Genomic DNA, 20,096 nt, shown 5'->3' with positions numbered 1-20,096 from the left:
TTGAATGGCATAGTAAACACTCTTCAAAATAAGTGATGGTCACTGAAAGATATTCCAATCAAAATCTTTATCCATGTCAGAATAATTTGTTTAACCCTAGAGCTGGCAATGGTGTCACTCTGTACTGGCGGCTCTATTTTAACAGCCTCACAGACGTTTCTTATAATGTATCACATTTCATAACTGTTAGTCCAAATATAAACCATTATAATATGTCAATGTATTCACAACTATATGGAGAACATTGTAATAATAATATCTTATTGTTTCCATGGAAACATATTTTTATTTTTTTTTTTACAAAATGTAAGAAAAATGTTTTTTGGAAATTTTTTTTGTAAATATTCCGTTGTGTAACTGCTTAGCAATAAGCTTTACATCAAAACCGTAAATGGATAACTTATTCGAAATTTTTTCCTGATTCCAAAAATATATAATTATTGTAACTTTTACCTCAAAACGTATGTGTTACAGGGCTTTGTATGAAAAAGCACCCATATTTACTTATTTTCAAAAATGCATACATTTCTAAATAAATATTATTGTTCGTGGGTAAACATAATCTCTTGACTGCATTTATACTTATATAAGTATGACAGTTAAAACAAAAATAAAATAAAATAATACATTTTAATCTTACCTTATTTACATATGTAAAATATATACAAAGTTTCATTTTTCACTTAGCGTCACTAGATCCCGCCCTGCGAGCTCTCTAAGATCATTTGATCCGTCTCTAAAGTTTTCATCCATACTGAACAACTAAAACTATAACCTAAGAAAGCTAAAAAAACAATAATAACAACACCAAATACTATTGGATTCGTAACCTCAAACACAAAACCCGGCACTTGTTTACAGTTCCACAACAATGTGGTTGACCCGTACTACGTTCACGTCAGCTGTCCAAAAAAAAACGATGTTTTACGGTAAACAAAGAAGACAATAATCGAAATAAGAACAGTAAATCGGTACTATAGTTATTGCTCTTCCAGAATATATAAAATAAAAATCATTTATATGACCTTAATTGCTTACAATTTCAATAACTGTACATGTCTACTTTGGCGACAAATATTCGTCGTTGCCAAATCGGACGGGCCTTTGGCGACGAAAATTTGTTTTCATACCAGCTCTAGGGTTAAAGAGTAATGTTTTGTTGCTCGGAGTCAGAGAGTGAAATATTTTTAATGAGTACCAATGAAATATGAAATGTCTTCTTTGGTCAAAAAGCATATATTTTTATTCATAACAATCTACTTTCAGTCAAGTTATTTTTGGTGCCTTAGTAGCATATGCATTGTTACTCTAATTAAGAAAATATATACGTAAATGAATAGATCTGAAAAATCTTTTCGGTCACAACACGACTACTTCCAACCATTGAATTCTACTTCTGATCTAAGGTATTTCTGACACGATAAAAGTGGTTTATTTTGTTGTCCTGATCAAGAAAGTATACACATACGTTGGTCTGAAAAGGCTACTTTGGTCAAATCAATCAAAAATCATAAATAATAAAATTTCTAAATATGTGTACTTTTATATGTTCTTTCAAATCAGTGGACCCTAGAAGTTAGTTTTTAAGGTAAGTCTCCTGACTTTTCTATCAACTAGCAACAACTCTTGACTTTCAACCTTATTAATTCAAACCTAACCTAAAAGTTTATCTTTATTGTAGGACATCAGGAAGTTGAAAAACAAACATATAGTTCTACTAGGGTTGCAACCTTATTTCAACCCCTATGGTTAATTGGTCTTTTAGAAAAATGCATTTGTTTTTTTTATTTCAGTTATGAGGCATGTGTGTCAAATTTTATACAGGGTGAGCCAGTCAAACCGGCGATTTTTAATGAGGTGTAATGACTTGACCTGCATATTGGAAAAATCATTTAATACTAAAAATTTAAAGTACACAACTGGAAATTTAGTTTAAACTCACCCAAACGTGATTTACAGTTTACTTTTTAAAAATTGTGTCACTTAAGTGATGCCCATTAGAATTTAGACATTGATCCAGTCTTGAACGAAAGTTATCCATAGTGTCTCGGAGCATTCTCAAAGGAATAGCATTCACTTCATCACGAATTCGTTGCTTCAGATCCATTACAGATGCTGGTCGGGTTTCAAAAACTTTTGCTTTTAAATAACCCCACAGGAAATAATCGCATGCGGAGAGATCTGGCGATCGTGGTGGCCAAGAAATGTCCCCATTCCTGCTGATAAGACGATTCGGGAACAAAGCTGACAATTCATTCATAACCACTCTTGCCGTATGACTGGTAGCTCCATCTTTTTGGAAAAACGTTTGTTCATTCACTGGAAAGTTTTGAAGTGTAGGAACTGCTCACAAAAATGCAACCGAACACCATAATCTTGTACGTTTAGAGCTTGCACAATTTGTAATTTGTAGGGATGATAATTCAAATCTTTATGCAAAATTCTTCTTACCGAAGTGAAGGAAATCCCTAATGCTGTGCTATGGCGTCGGGCAGATCAACGTGGACTTCTTTCCACTGCTGTGCGCACTGCATTCACATTCTCAGGTGTTCGCACTGTTTTCATTGATCCGCCTTTTTTTTTGGTTGTTGAACCTGACGATTCAAAATTCTGAATCCAGCCTTTAATAGCATGGGCTGATGGCACACGAGCACGAGGAGGCAGGCGGAAATGACAGCGAAAAGCACGTTGAGCACCGACGTAACTTTCACCACCAGTGTAAAAGGCTTTAACAGCGAACGCACGCTCTTCACCGGACCAACGCTGCATGGCGACTAAACTTCCCAGTAGGGAGGACAAGAATAGCGGTGACCTTGACTTCTCCCCCTCCCATCACGCAGCCGGACTCGTCTACAAATCGCCCGTTTCACTGGCGCACCCTGTATTTCTAGGTTATTGGCACAATGTAAAAATGGAAATTTATTTCTTCTGGAGGGTGCACCATCATAAAAATCTGTACTCGGTCTGTCGAGAGTATGAGTTGAGTGTATTTCAAATTTCATCATTCTAGGCCATCTGGATGTTTAAAAACAAATACATAGTTCTTCAAAGGCTTGCTACCCTATTTCAATCTTTATGGATGTTTGTTCTTTATTAAAATGCTTCCTTGAGGCAACAAGTGCCTATTTTCAACTTTCTGAGATATCAGTAAGTTGGAGAATTAGTACTGAGTGATTGAGTGAGTATGTGCTTTGCCTTTTTTATATATATATATATATATATATATATATATATATATATATATATATATATATAGATATTCTTAAATAATACTAAAGACTTAAGAGTTTTAAAAAGCAATCAAATGAAATTGCAATATTTTATACTGAAGATGTAAATACTTTTGATATTACTCTACCTGCACAAGCAATACAAAAAATTAAGAATTAAATAATAAGATGTGTTTCTTTAAAAAAACCTTGAGATATGTTGACTTACAACTTTATCTGAAGTTAGCGTGTTGGTACTAGACATACTGAGTAAGATGTCAGGAACATTTGGCACGAGACCTTCCAGAACAATGTCTATGTCATCCTTGAGCAGCCTGATGAACTCCACCTTGAGTGCTGCTTGCCACTTGGGCATCAGCTTCATCACCTGATCAAACACAAAGTCAACATTATTTTGTTGTTGAGGATGTTACGCATACGGCCTTCCAAACAATGTCTATGCTTAATGTTTCTTGTTAAAAACATCTTTGTTATGTGCAAGATAAACAACAACTACATTTCTAAATTTGTTGTTGCAAAAATAAAGAAAATGATTATATAGTTTATAAACTATATCAACAATAAATAATAAGCGAAGGAAAACCATTGAACAAGTTCTAACAGATATTCGGATGTAGTAGACGATAAAAAAGTAATCATTGTGCGGGAAATGTGAAACTCACCTCATAGAATCCGGAAGCTATCTTCTTGCGGACCTGACAGAAGCTGTCACTGGCTAGGTTACGCATGACACTGATTAAAGCATCTATCAGCTCCTGCTTGAGATCCTGGGAGAACAGGACCATGGCGGGAAAATTGTAGGCACAGTTGAGTCGGCACTCAGTGAGCCGTAGCGCCAACTCATCCTCGTCCATCACGATCTGCCTTACAAACATGTTGTTGTCTTGTACTTTGATGAGAGACAATGGAGACTTGAATAGTGCTATCTTTGGAAACCTACAAACCTTCTTTTCACCTAGAAACTTTGTAATCTAAACTTTAAAAACTGTTCAGTACTCAAAAGATTTCACCAGCTATGTATGGTGCAATCTGTGGAATCTTTGCCATCGTATGATAATGGAAAAGAGATTGTTAATCTTTTCTTATCTTCATTCTCTTTAGGCATCCTGTGTTAGAGTAATGTTAACCTTCAAACTGAGTTTAGAGTATTTGGTATTACAGTCACAGAGATGAAGAAATGTATATCTACAAAGAACATCATACCAAAAAATATTTCAGTTCTTATAAAATTCTAAATTGAACAGATTCTTAAAAAGTTTTAACCATATAACTGACGCGTAATGTGTAATAATAGTTGATAGTTAATGAATAGCTAATGTATAATCTTTACATTTGTAAATAAGTTTTTACACTTACTATATTTGCGATTTCATGAAAACACACAAAGTTCAAAAGATTCAAATCCACTAAGTTTAAATACTGATAATTAGGTCATCAAAATGATTGTAATGTATTAAAAATGTTTCAAAATGATAAGAGAAATAAATTATAATGTAAAATACCTCATGTGCAGTCTGCCTGTTACAGTTTCTTAGTGCTAGAGGATGTACAAGTGAGCATACAAGTATTTTCAATTTTTTGATTTTATTCATGGGGTGCTCCATCCAACAAAGATTCCAACTAACTCTTAACCCTAAACGTAGGCCTTATATCTATATCAGGTTCAGAGGTATTTGCTCTAATCCACAGTTTTTTAACGTTAGCTCGAGGCATTCTTTGGGCTACAGGAATAGGCTTAGTAGTATTTGGATCGCTACTCTCATTGATTTCATCATCAGAGGTTTCAGTTTAGTCGACATCAGGACATAGTCTTTGTCACTACATGATGAAAAATCTAACAAGTTAGTTTCCGGAACATCTTCTACATCGGTCATGTACGTTACTGCCACTAATTATAAAGTCTTCATTTATTTCTCTATCAATCTCACTTGTTCCTAAAGGCTCCATATTTACATAAAATATCCACAGCAACACTAGTAACAACACAAACATGACAAAAAGTAAACAAACATAACAGAGTATAGCTGAGACATATCTTTCAGCTGCATTTCAACGCTACATCTGTTATTTAGTATAGTCCTTAGTTTCTAACGATCCCAGATACAGGGCTATACTCAGCTTTGGCGGACTGGAAAAATATTTGACCGAGACCCCCATGTCCCGCCACCCGCCCCGTACAAGTGTGGCAGACCCTAGAAATGTTGTCCAGAACAACCGGTCTGAGTACGGACGGGCCTGCCCGTATATAACGTGTTTGTGAAGTATGATTGAAGCTATCACAAATTAAAGACAACACTGTCCAATTGCTGATGCAACATCAATAAACCCTTTTAATGCGTTAATTATGCAGACACATCAATAAACCACGGTAAGGTTAAACAATGAAATACAAAAGTTTGATTTGAAAACAAATTACTAGTAAAAAACTGAAAAAGGCTAATAATAACCATATTGCCATATTTGACCATGTTCATAACGACCATATTGCCATAATTAGCCTACATGTTAATTCCAATATTTTTTATGAAGATGCAAAAACTTAAGTAAAGGCGTGTTCTTTTTATCTTAACAAAGCGTTTTTATCTTGTTAATTTTGATATTTTAAGAAGAAAACTTTTCAAAATTGGTATACGCAGCCTTATCCCGTGTTTGAATTAGTTTGCAAATTATGTACATAACAAATGTCAGTTTGTATAGACAAATCACAAAATCAAAACAATATCTACCTCAGAGTTTTATTTTAATATCAACGATATAAAAGATGGAGTTCCTCAGGGTTTCATCCTAGGCCCTCTCTTTTTCCTTATCTTTGTTAATGACATTACTAACATGCTGCACTGTCACTCATAAAGCTTTCACCGTATACTCGTTCCATTCTACGGTGAATTTCTGCTGCAGATAACCCTTCAGCTTGCAAGAAACGAATGACACTTCTCAACTCACACTTGGCGGGAGATTCTATCATGGTAGCCATGTTTATGTGTCGCTAGATAAATTGGAAATGGCGTCGGCCGTCCGAAAATGAGTGAGGTTGTAGTGGGAGAGGTGCGCAGTTGACTGCCGCGCATTGCTGGCCGATACCGCTCGCCCAGCCATCTAGTGGCACGATTGGAAGTTAAAAAAAAAACAGCCCTCGTACATGCGCACACGCACGCACACACACACACACACACGTCAACCAGATTTCAGTTATTTCCAAAATAACATGATAGTAAACCCATCAAAGACCAAATATATAAATTTTAAGTTAACAAAAATTAAATCAATCCATCACTTTAATTATGGTTGATACTGAATTAGAGGAAGTTATTGATACTAAATTTCTGGATGTTAAAGTGGATATATTCTGATCTGGAAGGAACATATAAATTATACCTCATCTAAATTAATTATCAACTCGACTTTTCATAATAAAACATATCTACTCTAGAAAATAAAAAATTTATAAAATTCTCACACTACGAGGTTCCTCTTCAAAAGACAATTTACAAAGAATCTTTATTTTACTAAAAGAGCAATTAGTTATATCGAACATTTAACACTTAGAGTGCTAATCCTGTAATTTTATGGAACGGCGAAACTTCCGAAGAATGCTAATCCCGTAGTTTTACGTGGTTGTCATTTCAATTGGTATTATATTACATTGTCGTATTTAAACGGGTTTTGCCTACTCTACAATGTTATTTGGGTTTTGAGTAACACAATTCACCGCTAGAAAGCGTCAGATGTATTGTATGAGCTTAATGACAAAGCAACTTCGGTCGCGTTGTTTACGTGCCGCTAACGTGACGTTCGTTGCAGCCGGCAGTCGATGTCGCAATCATGGCTTCTCGCAGCTTGACCGACGTTGCGATCAGTGATGTATTAGATAAAGATAATTTTATTGGATTAGATAGTATTTTTTGACGATTCTGACATTGATCCTGATTTAATGGAAGAAGATTAGACACATACTTCAGGTAAGAATAAGTAAGTCTATTTATCATATAAACATCAGTCTAAAAGTTTGGTTATGTTATTGTTTTCGTGAATCAAACTATAATTTGTATTATAATAAATTAACTTTATACAACTAATATTTTATTCTTATGAATAAAATAAAAATATATTCATATTTTACATAGTATATCATTATGTTACAGATGCTGAAAACAGTGCTGACAGTGAAAGTGATGCCGACGCATCAATATGACGGCATAGTTTTTTGTCAAAAAACTACAAAATATAAAAACATGATTTGTATTATTCAAAGGACAGTTTATATTTGTAAATTTGTCATTGTAAATAATTGTATGTATGCTTAGTTTAGTAAGTTAGATAAAAAAACTGTCTCAAAAAATATTTTTTTTCCCAAAAATATATGTTTTTAAAAAACATGTTTTATGTGTAGTTTTTAAAAAAAACCACAAAAAATCTGACGTTAAAAGAAAGACGAAAGTAAGCTGAATTAAGGTATGTAAGTATTTTTCTCATACCTTAAATACTTTTTTTTAAATAAATTTTTGAAAACCACCAAAAACGCCCAGCATTCTACAGAGTTACATGTCATTTAGGGCCAGCACTCAAAGTGTTAAAGAATAATGAATCATGCAGAAATCCTTTTAATGAATCATGCAGAAATCCTTTCCGGTTAAACAAACTTTGAACTGTTGTATAAATTTATATATTGTCCGATAAAAGACAATTAACATGGGTGATAATTACACCTTAGTACAGGTAGTACTCAGTGAAGCTTACCGGATTGTAGGGGTTGATCTTGTTGCGTCTAGTGTTGGAGTTGAGCTGGGACATCTGGATGTAACGCTGTAGAAACTGGCTCTTCTCTATCACTGTCATGTAATCTGAGGGACATAACAACTTTTCTCAACATAAACACAGTTTTCAGTAAACCATTGCATTCACCCAGCAGGGATCACTTCTGGCTGGTTTATACCTTCCAGTTGAACCCTCCACTGGGCACAGCTAAAACCGATGTGTCACTTAAATCTGGGCAGCCTTATGGATGTCCAGGAGCGGCACATCACTAACCGCGAATGTCGAGCTTCTGGGGTGCAAGGGCAATTCTATAGGTCTAGTCTACTGCGGGAGATGACTGTTGGAGTTTGGTGGGGTTCATTCCCTAAGTGTCAAAGGTTCTTGCTAGTCTAAACAAGGGTATGCCACCCCCTGCCTGCTTTGACTGGAGAGGCTGGTTTAGAGCTGACTCCCCCCCCCCTTGATTGATATTTATTAGAGATATTTATTACAATAGTTCATAAACAATATATTGTATTCAATTATTTTGTTTTCATGAATATAATTGGAGATATTTTTATAAACCAGGATCCAGTTCAATGTAGATATGAAGTGAGTATATAATAGCGAGTGATACGATGTGGCGCACCATTGCTGTTCATTCGGCCGCTGACCGTAAATTAATTCGTGCCCACTGGTGCCCGCGCGCCAAAACAATACAATCCGCAATGGGTTAATAAAGTTTACGTGCGAAATTAACTAAGGATTAACACTTTGAGTGCTGCTGCCACTTTTACAAGTCATATGCATATAATGTGCCGACCGTTATTCTGTAAATTTGCATTAAGAAAAAACTATTGTACAAACAGATCTTCATAGTTCTTTTTTTGTTTTTGTACAATGAAGTGATGTGTACTATTATAAATACCCAATTATTTTTACACACAAATAAAAATCACTGTGTTTTAGTGAAAAAAACGTTCTTATTGTTTTATAAAAAATCAAATTTTAACCAACTCTTGGTATATCTGATATTGTTAAAGCATTACTTTGGTACCACCGTATGAAAGACCATAAAGAAACTAACCAGATTTAATACAGTATTAATTTTTCTAGATCAAAATTTTTTTTATAGTAATGCACTGAAAGTAAGTTTAATTCAAATCCAAGTCTATTTTATTTTAAGATTATTGTATTAAAATCATTTAGTAGTTAATGATTATACTTTTCTCATCATGTTATTGAGTAAATTTTAAAACATTTATAGATAAAAATTGTTGTCTGTGTTTTACACGAAATTTTTAAGTTTTAAGTAAGTTTTGTTACACGCTACATTTTTTACATTTATTATAACTATTCTATGTAAGAGGGCATAGCACTATAGATAAAGCTCATATACAATATACGTTTTTTGAGGTATAAAGACGTACACGGCATTATAATGTAGGCTTTAAATATAATGCCAACTGCTGCAGCTACCCTTATCTATACACTACTAGGAGGGTTTTAATTTTAAATATACACAGTGTGTCCATATAAGTATTATATAGTACTTAGTTTATTAAAAATACTTACTTTTCAAACCGACAGCATACTGCCCATAAACTTTAGTCAGTACTACCAATAAACCATCTTCATTCTTCACGATATCAGGAAATACTTTTTTGGTAAGTGGTATGATTGTACTCTTCAATATGTCTGCAATAAAGACATTCAAATTTAATTAATGCCACAAAATTAATGTTACAACACACATGTTTAACATCAGCAACAAAACCATCTTTGAGAAGGGAACTGGAAAGGAAGGGTATCAAAGGCAGTAGTGACCGCAGTATAATCGTTTTTATTTTACCGTATCTCACATCTGCAGTAGACTGATTTCTTTAAGCAGGTAATATGTGAGGAGTAAACTATTGACACTATGGTCTGGTAGTGCAAAAACAAACTGTAGGGTTTTGAAATTAAATATTTCAGTTAAATCGAAAATTCAGGTAAATGTTTTATACTTATTTTTAACCCTGGAACTTTTTTCCCCTTTTAAGCTTTATTCTGTCCGTCCTCATGGGCCACTGGTCTGTGCGAGGATTTTATCAAACAGAATAAGGGGGAGAGTCGATACAGTACAAGGTTGATGGTACTGATAAAAAGTGCAACGGTCACAGACAGGATTTGATCCAGCGCTATCTCTAACTCAGACCCAAAGTCCAACGATTTAGACCGCTCGGCCATCGGCACTCCCAACTAGCATGCATTTTAGCCTTTATAACTCATTGCAAGGAGTTAAAAAAAAAAAATTAACTGCAAAAACAATTACTACTCAAAACCTAAGGTGTTGTATATCATTTTATCCAAAACAAAATACAGTTTATTATAGAAGAAATAAAAACTGGGTTTACTGTTACATTTATGGAAGTATCGTGCTCCGAAGTTGAAATTTTTATTTTCTACAGCCCATAGAAATCACTAATCACTTTAAATCCAAAATATACTAAATATCTGGGTTGTAAAGCTGATCAAGAAAATGTCTTATTCATAATACAGAATGAAAAAAATGAAAAACTCAACAAAGCAGAATCCAGTTGACTTGGACAGTAACACTTGTCTAAGACATCTTTAGCTTTTAGTTGGCCAGTAAAATATAAATAAACATTTTATGTATAAAAGTGAGTACATTAAAATAAAGTGCGGGATCTGCCGATTACAATGATATGGTTTTCTACGCTTTAAATGAAGATTGTTCGAAAGATAACATAACTAGCAGACGATGTCTAATGTACAGCAAATTACGATTCTGCTAGTTCACGGTGGGAAAAAAATGCGTTGTAAATTACAACTTTGCCAGTTCTACGGTTAAAGGTAATGTTTACTTTTGACTAGATTTCATTGCATACATCCTAACACTTCTTCCTGTATCCAGGTCAGCAAGTCTTGAAACTGTGAATTAATTTTGTTAATGTACGCCCAAAAACTGTAAGTTGTCTTAGAAAATATGATAACTATGAAGAATATGTTTATATTGATATTTTGTCAGATACAACATACGGTAAAATGTTAGGCTGATTTTTCAACAATTATGATTTAAATGATCACGCTATTTAAAATATGCATAGGGAGCAATTTGAGGTCCCTAATGATATTTTACGTTTCCGTGGATTAAAATCTTCTCACCCGCACAATAAGAGATTAACTATTTTGAATATTATTTGAAATCTTTAAGTAGGTTTATCAAAGTTAAGTACATTTTATTGTTAAGAAATTGGAATACGTTGGAGGTGCATAAAACTATTGACACAATATTTTAAGAAATATTTATTAGGATATGTTACAGCTATGCCATTGCACACATTTTACTGGATTGCAAGAGTAATATCTATTTGGAAATACTATTAGAGCGTTTTCACACATATCTGCATGGGAAATATGTGGTTTTCACACACATATACAAAACCGGAACCAGATAATTGTACTCTCTCAATAGTCCAGTAAACAGTTTACTTGTATGAAGTGAGGATATCTCCTACAGTTAACCTGTGGTAACTGCCTAGCTTCTTTATTTGAGGATTAAGTACCAAAAACTAGATTTTACTAGGTTCACCCCTATAAAGTGTGGGTCACTTGGAGGGGATTTATTACCCTGAAGGAAAATTACTCTGAAAAAATGATGCATTAATTAATATTGACAAAATATATTGGTAGGCTAATGACCAGATATTCAACATGAAAACTTTGAGGATAAGTTGCTAGTTTAAGACTTAAGTAAATACCATAAAGGGTTAGCTTTTATTTGCCCGGCAAGAAAACCAAACTAAACAAAATGAGTAATACACATTTAAAATTGTATTATTTTCATTTGTGATTGTTTATCGATTTTATTGTATGCACAAAATTGTTCAAAACTTCACAAGGTTATAAATGTTACAGATTTCTAGAATTTTTTAATATCAAGCTTAAAAAGAAATTAATACTATACAAAGGAACACGATGTATGTACACCAAGTGACGTACCCGGAGGGAACTTTGGCAACATGTAGGCCACCGCTTCCACAGCAGCCTCTCGGACCAAAACCTCTTCGTCTGACACGAGGTCCAGCAGATGGTTCAGCAGGAAGTTGCTTGTCTCCAGACCCAGAGTGGATGCGAGATTGGGCAACTCCTTGCTCATGGCTGCTCGCACCTCTCCGGAGACATCCTGACACAGAGAGATCACCACGGGGATGATGTCTCTCTTGACTCTGGAAGTAAATTAATTAAGTCAGAACATATGGTTAGCATGATACCAATTTTCTGTATGTGGCCAATAAACATATACAAATTTAACACTCCTGCTCTCTATATAACTATTTTTAACAATATGATTAAAATATATATATATATATATATATATATATATATATATATATATATATATATATATCCAGAATAATTGTAACAAAGACGGATCTCAAATTAAAATCTTTTATTGTCAGGACATTATTAAAAATGTATTGCAATAGTCATATTTTTTCTACAATTTTGACCAGGCACTAGACATCAAGACCACAGTCAAACATAGAGTATTTTCAGTCACACCACATTCATTCATGCCAATTTTCCCATTTTCCAACGCCGATTGTCAGTCTTCCAATTGTGCGGTCACCCAGTCGGATGCCATAAACTCGTCAGCACTATAAAATGCTTGAGACGCTAGAAAACGCTTTAAACAAGTTTTAAACGCCTTAAGCGTTGGGGTATTTTTTATTGAAATTAACAATTTTTTGATGAAATGGACTCCTGCCTGTGAGGGTAAGTTTCATAAACCTCATCTTGTGACTTCCAGTTCTGTAGATAACTCTACCTCTTGTCTAATATGAATGTATGACTCAGCCATGTGTCATAGCACATGCAGACATACAAAACAAGGTTGTTTCCAAAATGTAGAGACACGCAAAATTCATCAGTTGCAGTTTTTCAAAAGCTTCCTTGCATGTTTCTCTGAACCTTAACTGTGCGATTATACGAATCGCTTGCTTCTGCAATTTGAATGCTCTGAAGAACTGGTTGTCTTAATTTAACTTTTGTTTTGAATTAGATTAATCAGTTATAACATTAGTTCTGGGGCTTTGGAAGTTAACATCTAACATATACAGTTGTAACTGTAGGTTAAAATTCACAAAACAGTTAAAATTATGAAGTTAAAAATTTTATGTAAGTATATTCTTTATTTTCTTCCAATAATAATTTTGAGTTCATACTCATCTCAAACGTCATAAAAAAAATGAAAAGCAGTTACGTTTGGGAAATAACAGGTAAGTAGGAAGGCCGCAGAGAACAAAGAATGGCAAGATTCAGAAGTAGATAGGTTGAGATGTAAATGAAAAGTTTAGAGATGTAAATTACAAGTTAAGTTAGAGATGTAAATGACATTCTTAAAGGCCATGCCGATGCTTTGGAGAACTGTTCATTCTTGAACACTTCTGTCATGGAAATACAACATTATACCAACCATGGATTCCACATGAGTAAATCTGAGAAACACGATTTGGCTGGGATGATTGCTGATTCTCTAAAGGAGGATACATCAAATTAAACTGTCACTAACCAATATAATAAGAATGCTTTAAAGGAGTCTAATAAAAGTAGTAAAAGTAAGCAAGTGACAAACAAAATGTGACAGATCAATAAAAAAGAAACAAAATACAAACGAGTGAATGTTTGTGACAATAAATTACGACATATAAGTGTAAAAATGACTTAAAAACGAATCAAAGTAAACAAACTTTATATTGGAACAAATTAAAATAATTCAATTATAAAGAGTACTAATGAAATTTGTATTTTATAATGAGATATATTGGATTCATTGAGCATGTTGGTGTGGGTACAAGATTGTAAGAGGAAGGAAGCCTCTTCCACCCTTCTTGACCTCCTTTTTGAGTAGCATCTTGAACAGTTACGACTAATAAAATAGTTTTCATGAAGTAAATTACCAATTAATGATGATGATTTGGTAAACACATGTTTCATAAACCTCACTAGTTCATATTAAGTTTATAAAATAGAATTCAATAGTGAATAAAAGTTTAGCGAACGCGATAAAGGTATCAGAACCGGAGGCTCAATATTCGCAAAATGACAAACAAAAAACCAAAAGGAACAACAATTTAAAATTATTCTTCAAAGTTATCCATTGAATTATTGCTAATGGCAGGTGAACTGCATCATGATGTATTTATTATTTCTGAACACAATTTCAAGCCTGAGACAGTTGGACTTTTCAGAATTGAAAGCTATAAATTGGCAAGCACTTTAAAGGGTAAGGTGTGAGGTCGCTGGAGTTAAAAGCGATTTAAGATCCATGCACAGAATTATTGTCATTGTTCTATACAGATCTCTGAATGGTAGTAGCAACAATTTTTTGAGGACTTTTGGAGACTTCAATATCAATGTTTTAAACCACATTGACCCCCTGACCCAGTGGCTTCGAGATGTTCTAAAATCGTTTGGTTTAAATTGGTCTGTGGACTCTCCAACATGAGCGACTGCTACATCGAGAAAAGGCATCGACAACGTTATTAACAGCATTCCAAACGTCTTGGTCACTGTACCCCACAATCATACAGGCAGACGTATTGTGACCTGTATTCTGTAGTTCAGTTTTAATTATAAGTGAAGTTTACACACAACATGGTGGTTGTTATTTCTGACTTAGGCGTGTCATAACGCTTTGGTATGATTTGTTTATTTTAACCAATTTCTAATTATGTATTAGGTTAGTTATTTACCTGAAAAAGATATCAGATTGCAGATCTCGAAACGTAGTGTTACTGATTTTTTGTTTCACTGAACGATGGCCAATGTCCGGAAAAATCCTGTTTCCTTTACAATCCTTCCATCGTCAAAAATAAACTTCAAATAAAAAAACATGATGAGAAAAACACGATTTAAAGAGCAGTTGTATAATGATGTAAACTCACTGTGCAGCTGAAAACGAGAGAGCAAGATGGCCGAGGATGCGACAGCTGGTTACTCGGACGTGAACAGGCTTGGAGATATGCGCTTTGTTTACAGCAATCGGCAAAACCTGCACATCAATATCAGACATTGGAGCATCAAGACAATTTCAAAATACTTGTTATTACACTCAAAGTAACAATATAAATATAAAGTTGGGTATGTTGTTAACACCATATACAATATTTCTAGCTTTTTATGAAAATTAATAACCCACAGTATTACAAACTAAAGATGCAACAAAATATATTCATTCATTTAATTTCAAGTGTTAAATTGCACAAATAATATTTAACACTTTGAAGACCAAACAAATATAACTCATACTGGGGAAAAACGTTCATTTACAAGCCAAGTTTGCTAAAAACCCCAGAGTAAAAATTTGATTTTCTGAAGTTAACAAAATATCCTTATCTTCAGTTCAACAAAAGATATTATAACCTTTTTGGGATCAAAATTCTTAGAATAGATCTCTTTATAAGAAAGGAATTATATGAATAATCTCATAATACCTTTAGAAGGTGACACACAAATAATAATAAATATATATTTTTTTTGTTTTTACTAATATTTTATTTTTAAAAAACTAAAAATTTCTTCACTATTTTAACATTGTTATTTGAAATCGATGTATAATAGAGCACAAGTACACAAAGTGTCAGGCAAATTGAGTAAAAATTAATGATTCTTTGGATTTTTTAACAAAGCACGTTAACGCACGAACCCGCCCGTTCTGCCAGCTGGGAATGAATGACCAAAAAAAGAGAATTAAAAAGATTCACTAGCCATCCATTAGGCCTTTTTTGCACAAAAAATAAAATTATATCGGCAAAGCTTCTCAGGCAAACTTTAAGGTCTCAAAAATTAAATAAACACAATATACACGTCTTTTCAAACAATGTCGTCATATCAACTGTATATGGCCAGCTGGTCTTTTTCACGTAGATATCGGTTAACTATACATAGTTGGCCGGTATTTTTTACATAGTTATCTAATAACAATATATCGTCGGTGGGTCTTCAAAAGCTTAAAAGCAATGGTTGCCTAGAATTTTTTGGAATTGCAAGACCTTTTGTCTATGAAGAACAGTACAGCCTGTCACATCAGGCCTAACGGGGTGATGGGGTAGGCTGATATGGAATTGTGATACCAGAAATAATAGGGGCTAAACACGTATTGGATAAACAAATTTCTGATAGTTGTGGTTATATTAATATGAAGAACTTCCAGAAAATAAACTTAGGTTCACTCAAATTGTAACTTTAACATGTTATTTATAATAGAGAACAAGAAATATTTCACAGAACTTTTACAATCAAGTCAATATAAACTTTTTGTTCTAAGAAAAAATCTGAAATAAAAACATATATAATCATCCGAACATCATTCTTTACAAACTTCCGCATTTAAAATACTTATAGAATGATACAAAAAAGTGTATTGTATTTTAAACTCTAAACTACACTAATGCACTGGATGTTATTAACTTTCGTGATGACATATGTACAACAAAATATAACTGAACACGGCAATATACTCGTTTTTTTAATGAATTATTCAGCAATGTACAATATTTTAAATTCAGATCTTAACTTACTGATAAAAAAATAGTAACTAATCCGCTACTACAACCAGTCCCCAATGCAAATTAGAATGCTAACTCAATAGCACTAACATCATTTTCAACAAGGTCATTTGTTTCTAAAAATGCCATGGTTGGTAAGGGGAACAAAATCCCAACCTACTTCCCCCCTGCCTCACTAGCTTGACCATGAGGTATTTTTTGATTGCAAAGCTTGCGATTACAAAACACTATCATATGTGAGCAGACTGGGCATCGCAGGGCTGGATATGATAGGTTGTATTTGGAAGTGTGCTATACATATTTGTACAACAAATTGGCTACATATATACATAGATTTAACACTCCATCTTATAAATTTGAGTTAAATTATTATTATTAATCTTAAAGCAACAAATTTGAGATAATCTGAAACTAATTCTACAAAGTTACCCTGCCCCGTAGTAACGTAATATTCGTTTTGTACAACAAAATCAATTTTTCGGTTGAATTTCTTTGTTAAATACAACAGTCTTACTAACCTCAGTGTGAAGCACGTTTATTGGCAACACTTTTATTATGTCCAATAAGACGTTGAGCCATTCATCTGCTGCAACTGAAAGAAAATTAAATTTTTTTTAACTTTACCTTATTTATTTATACTACATTTACTCTACAACACACAATATTTTACTGGCCTGTGAAATTAAAATTTCAATTTAAAAAAATAAAAAAGTAAACTTTTTAAAGAGTTATTGAGTATATAAACATAACATATAGGTTGTGTTGAGCAATAAGTTCTGGTTGGTATATGGCATAGCAGAAGCACTGTTTTTACTAAAACATTCATAGGTTTATTCCATTACTAGTGCTACAGAATTTTGATTAAAAATAATCAGAAAAATTGTTGATCAGTGTTTTTTTACTATGAAATTTGCTACTGTACTTCCAATTCAGAAATCTCAGCCACTACCAAAGTGAAGCTATGAGCAACACTGTAAACTATGCCAATTGCCAAAACATAACAGAATAATAAAATAGATTCAATGACATTGGCAGACAAATCACAGTGTTCACAGTCTTTTAATGTGTATGATGTCCGTATAACTTCTAATACAATGAAAGTGTCATTTCATATTATGTGGTAAAGTGGGCAAAAGCCAGGTTTCAACATAGAGATCAAATAGGAAAGACACCATTTGTGTTCCAACTTGGAAGGTTTGTTGTGTTCTTAAGACAAAACAGGTTTATATATTTTGCTGGCTTGCGCTTTTTTTTTACATAATAAGAGATGTGAATTGAGGTTAGAGTCTGAGTGTTGGAGAAGCCTATCACTTAAGAGACTGTGAAAATAGCATTTCTGTATATCTGTCTGCACGCTATTTTGAAAATGAATTTACCTATAGACTTGAAATTTTGCATGAACCTTCATTCCTATATGATGATGGTAAATGTCACTCCATGGAATTTGGCTGAGCGTAAGAAAACATTTAAAAAAATTAGTCTTGGGTACCCAAGATTTAACACGAAAATCATAGAATAAACAAATTTATAAACAAACTTAGTAAAAAGTCATTTGACCTTATATCATGTAACGTAATGCCACTAAACTGTGGCAAAAAAAAGAAGATATTATCTGTAAACTTTAAACTTGCACAGGACTTCACTTCTACATGGACAAGAATGAGTACTATAATGGTGTATGCCCATTAATGGGATTTGGCTGGCATAATTTTTCTTTTGTCTTCCGGGGCATTTATACATTATTTTCTCTACGATTGCCCACTTGTCCACAACCAACAGTTAGCTGGTAGAACGCTGGAAGAAACTTTTTCTTACAATACCTATTGTATTTAATTGTTTCCTCTTAAACAAATTTTCATTTCTTTACCCAGTATCTGAATAGTAAATTCTTTGTCTATCTAAATGATTTCAACACTGTGGCTACTGCTTGACCTGTTTTTTTTTAATGATTAACTCATTTTTTTATAACAACGTTTTACATCTAACACTTTTATGAAGCAACAGTTCAATTTAGTGAACAAACATACCCGTGTCACGGCTCTCCAAGGAATTAAGGATGTGTTGGAGGAAGACCTTGGTGAAGTTGTCGGTAGACATGAGGTTCTGCCGTGCTACTGTCCTTACAGCATCGCAAGCTCCCATGTTGTACTCGGTGGTGCCATGGGGTAAAGTCTGTCATCAACAAAGTTAGTTTTTCTGCAAGAAGTGATTGTATCCAGCGTATCTATATCAGATTTGTTCTTATTTACCGCAACTAAAGTAGGCCAAAAAGATTTGGTGTAAAGCTACACATGAAATAAGAAACATAATATTGTTTCAAAAGTTTAAAAACCAGTTCACACTAAATAGCTATGTATTTACCATGTGTGGAGCATGTATGTAGTAGCTAGATGAGTACAGAGTGAAACTTCAAATCTGTTCAAAGTAGTAAAAATGTTTATTTAAAACTCCTTATTGACAATAGATGCCTTAGAAGAATAACAGGATTTTGGATATTTACCGTTGTTATATGTTACAAAATCAAATCAAAAACATTTCCATTATGATACAAAAATTTAGAAATCGTAGGAGCACAATTTTACATTTATAATATAACATTACTTTAGTAATTAAAACCAAAACATAAAATTGTAAAAATAATAAATACTTATATGGACCTGTACTACATTTATATTTCATAACATTCCAAATATCTGAAAACCAACTGTCCTCCTATGATCTGTTGTAGCAATGTCATGTAACAAGTGCCATTTCTAGAGAAAAGCCTTCTAGATTATCTTTGGTGACCCATATCTTATCAAACACAACCCAGTCTTCCTGCCCATGTTCTCAGGGTGAACAAAACTGCCTTCATCTTCTTCCGCTAACGTGACTCTTCATCTGGTGTGCCTCAGTTGTGCTCTGTAATTGCCTTATTTTCAATCCCATTTTAAGTAATAAACTTACATGTATCTATCTTTGATTGTTACTTGCTCCTGTAGAGAAAGTAGATCCATCTGGACAAGCTTGCCTCTCACGTGGATATGGTAACCTCTCACAACTGTATATAGGTTTAAATATTACAAAAGAGCACTAGCCCTTAGCTTTCACCTATCTCAAATTAATCATTCGATTCATAATTTGAGATATGCATCCTCGCATTAGCCTACCAGTGTCTGATAAATACTTAATAATTTTAAGAGTACTATCTACTATATACTACTTATTATACAGGGTGTCCCGTAACTCTCTGAAGACAGTTATATCACGATATTGCCCAGGTTAAGACAAATGTATCTCACCATATGAACATAGGCCTCCGATGTTTAGTTTCCCATCTGTCTGTCTGTATGTGTTTTTTATTAAAACATTAAAAACTTAATTTATTGGTAAAAACTTAACATTAATTTATTGGTTTTTAATACATACCAACCATAATTACAGTATACCAAATTTGGCTCAAATGTTTTTAATAACAAGGCCAGTTGCTGAAAAAATATCATGAAATTATCTGTTGTATTTTCAAAATGGCGGTCATAAGAACTTTTAAACTTCAAATATTTTTAAAACCAGCAGT

The 20,096-nt window shown here is 33.5% G+C and overlaps 1 protein-coding gene across 4 annotated transcripts in view; it reads right to left on the bottom strand.

The window, feature by feature from the left end:
* Window positions 1-20,096, bottom strand: part of LOC124356637 (serine/threonine-protein phosphatase 4 regulatory subunit 4-like) — a 51,896-nt gene that overhangs the window by 19,084 nt on the left and 12,716 nt on the right. For all 4 annotated transcript variants that reach the window (XM_046807755.1, XM_046807758.1, XM_046807757.1 and 1 more), the window contains 8 exons: window positions 18,568-18,712; window positions 17,059-17,132; window positions 14,918-15,024; window positions 11,970-12,196; window positions 9,540-9,662; window positions 7,968-8,071; window positions 3,893-4,090; window positions 3,439-3,597 (listed from right to left, as the gene is read on the bottom strand). In XM_046807755.1, coding sequence (XP_046663711.1) covers window positions 3,439-3,597; window positions 3,893-4,090; window positions 7,968-8,071; window positions 9,540-9,662; window positions 11,970-12,196; window positions 14,918-15,024; window positions 17,059-17,132; window positions 18,568-18,712 — 1,137 coding nt within the window. The remainder of the gene's footprint in view (window positions 1-3,438; window positions 3,598-3,892; window positions 4,091-7,967; window positions 8,072-9,539; window positions 9,663-11,969; window positions 12,197-14,917; window positions 15,025-17,058; window positions 17,133-18,567; window positions 18,713-20,096) is intronic.

Source organism: Homalodisca vitripennis, chromosome 3 (genome assembly GCF_021130785.1).
Source record: "Homalodisca vitripennis isolate AUS2020 chromosome 3, UT_GWSS_2.1, whole genome shotgun sequence".
Lineage (NCBI taxonomy): Eukaryota > Metazoa > Arthropoda > Insecta > Hemiptera > Cicadellidae > Homalodisca > Homalodisca vitripennis.
The sequence above is the reverse complement of the archived record's forward strand: the minus strand, read 5'-3'. Positions and strand labels throughout refer to the sequence as shown.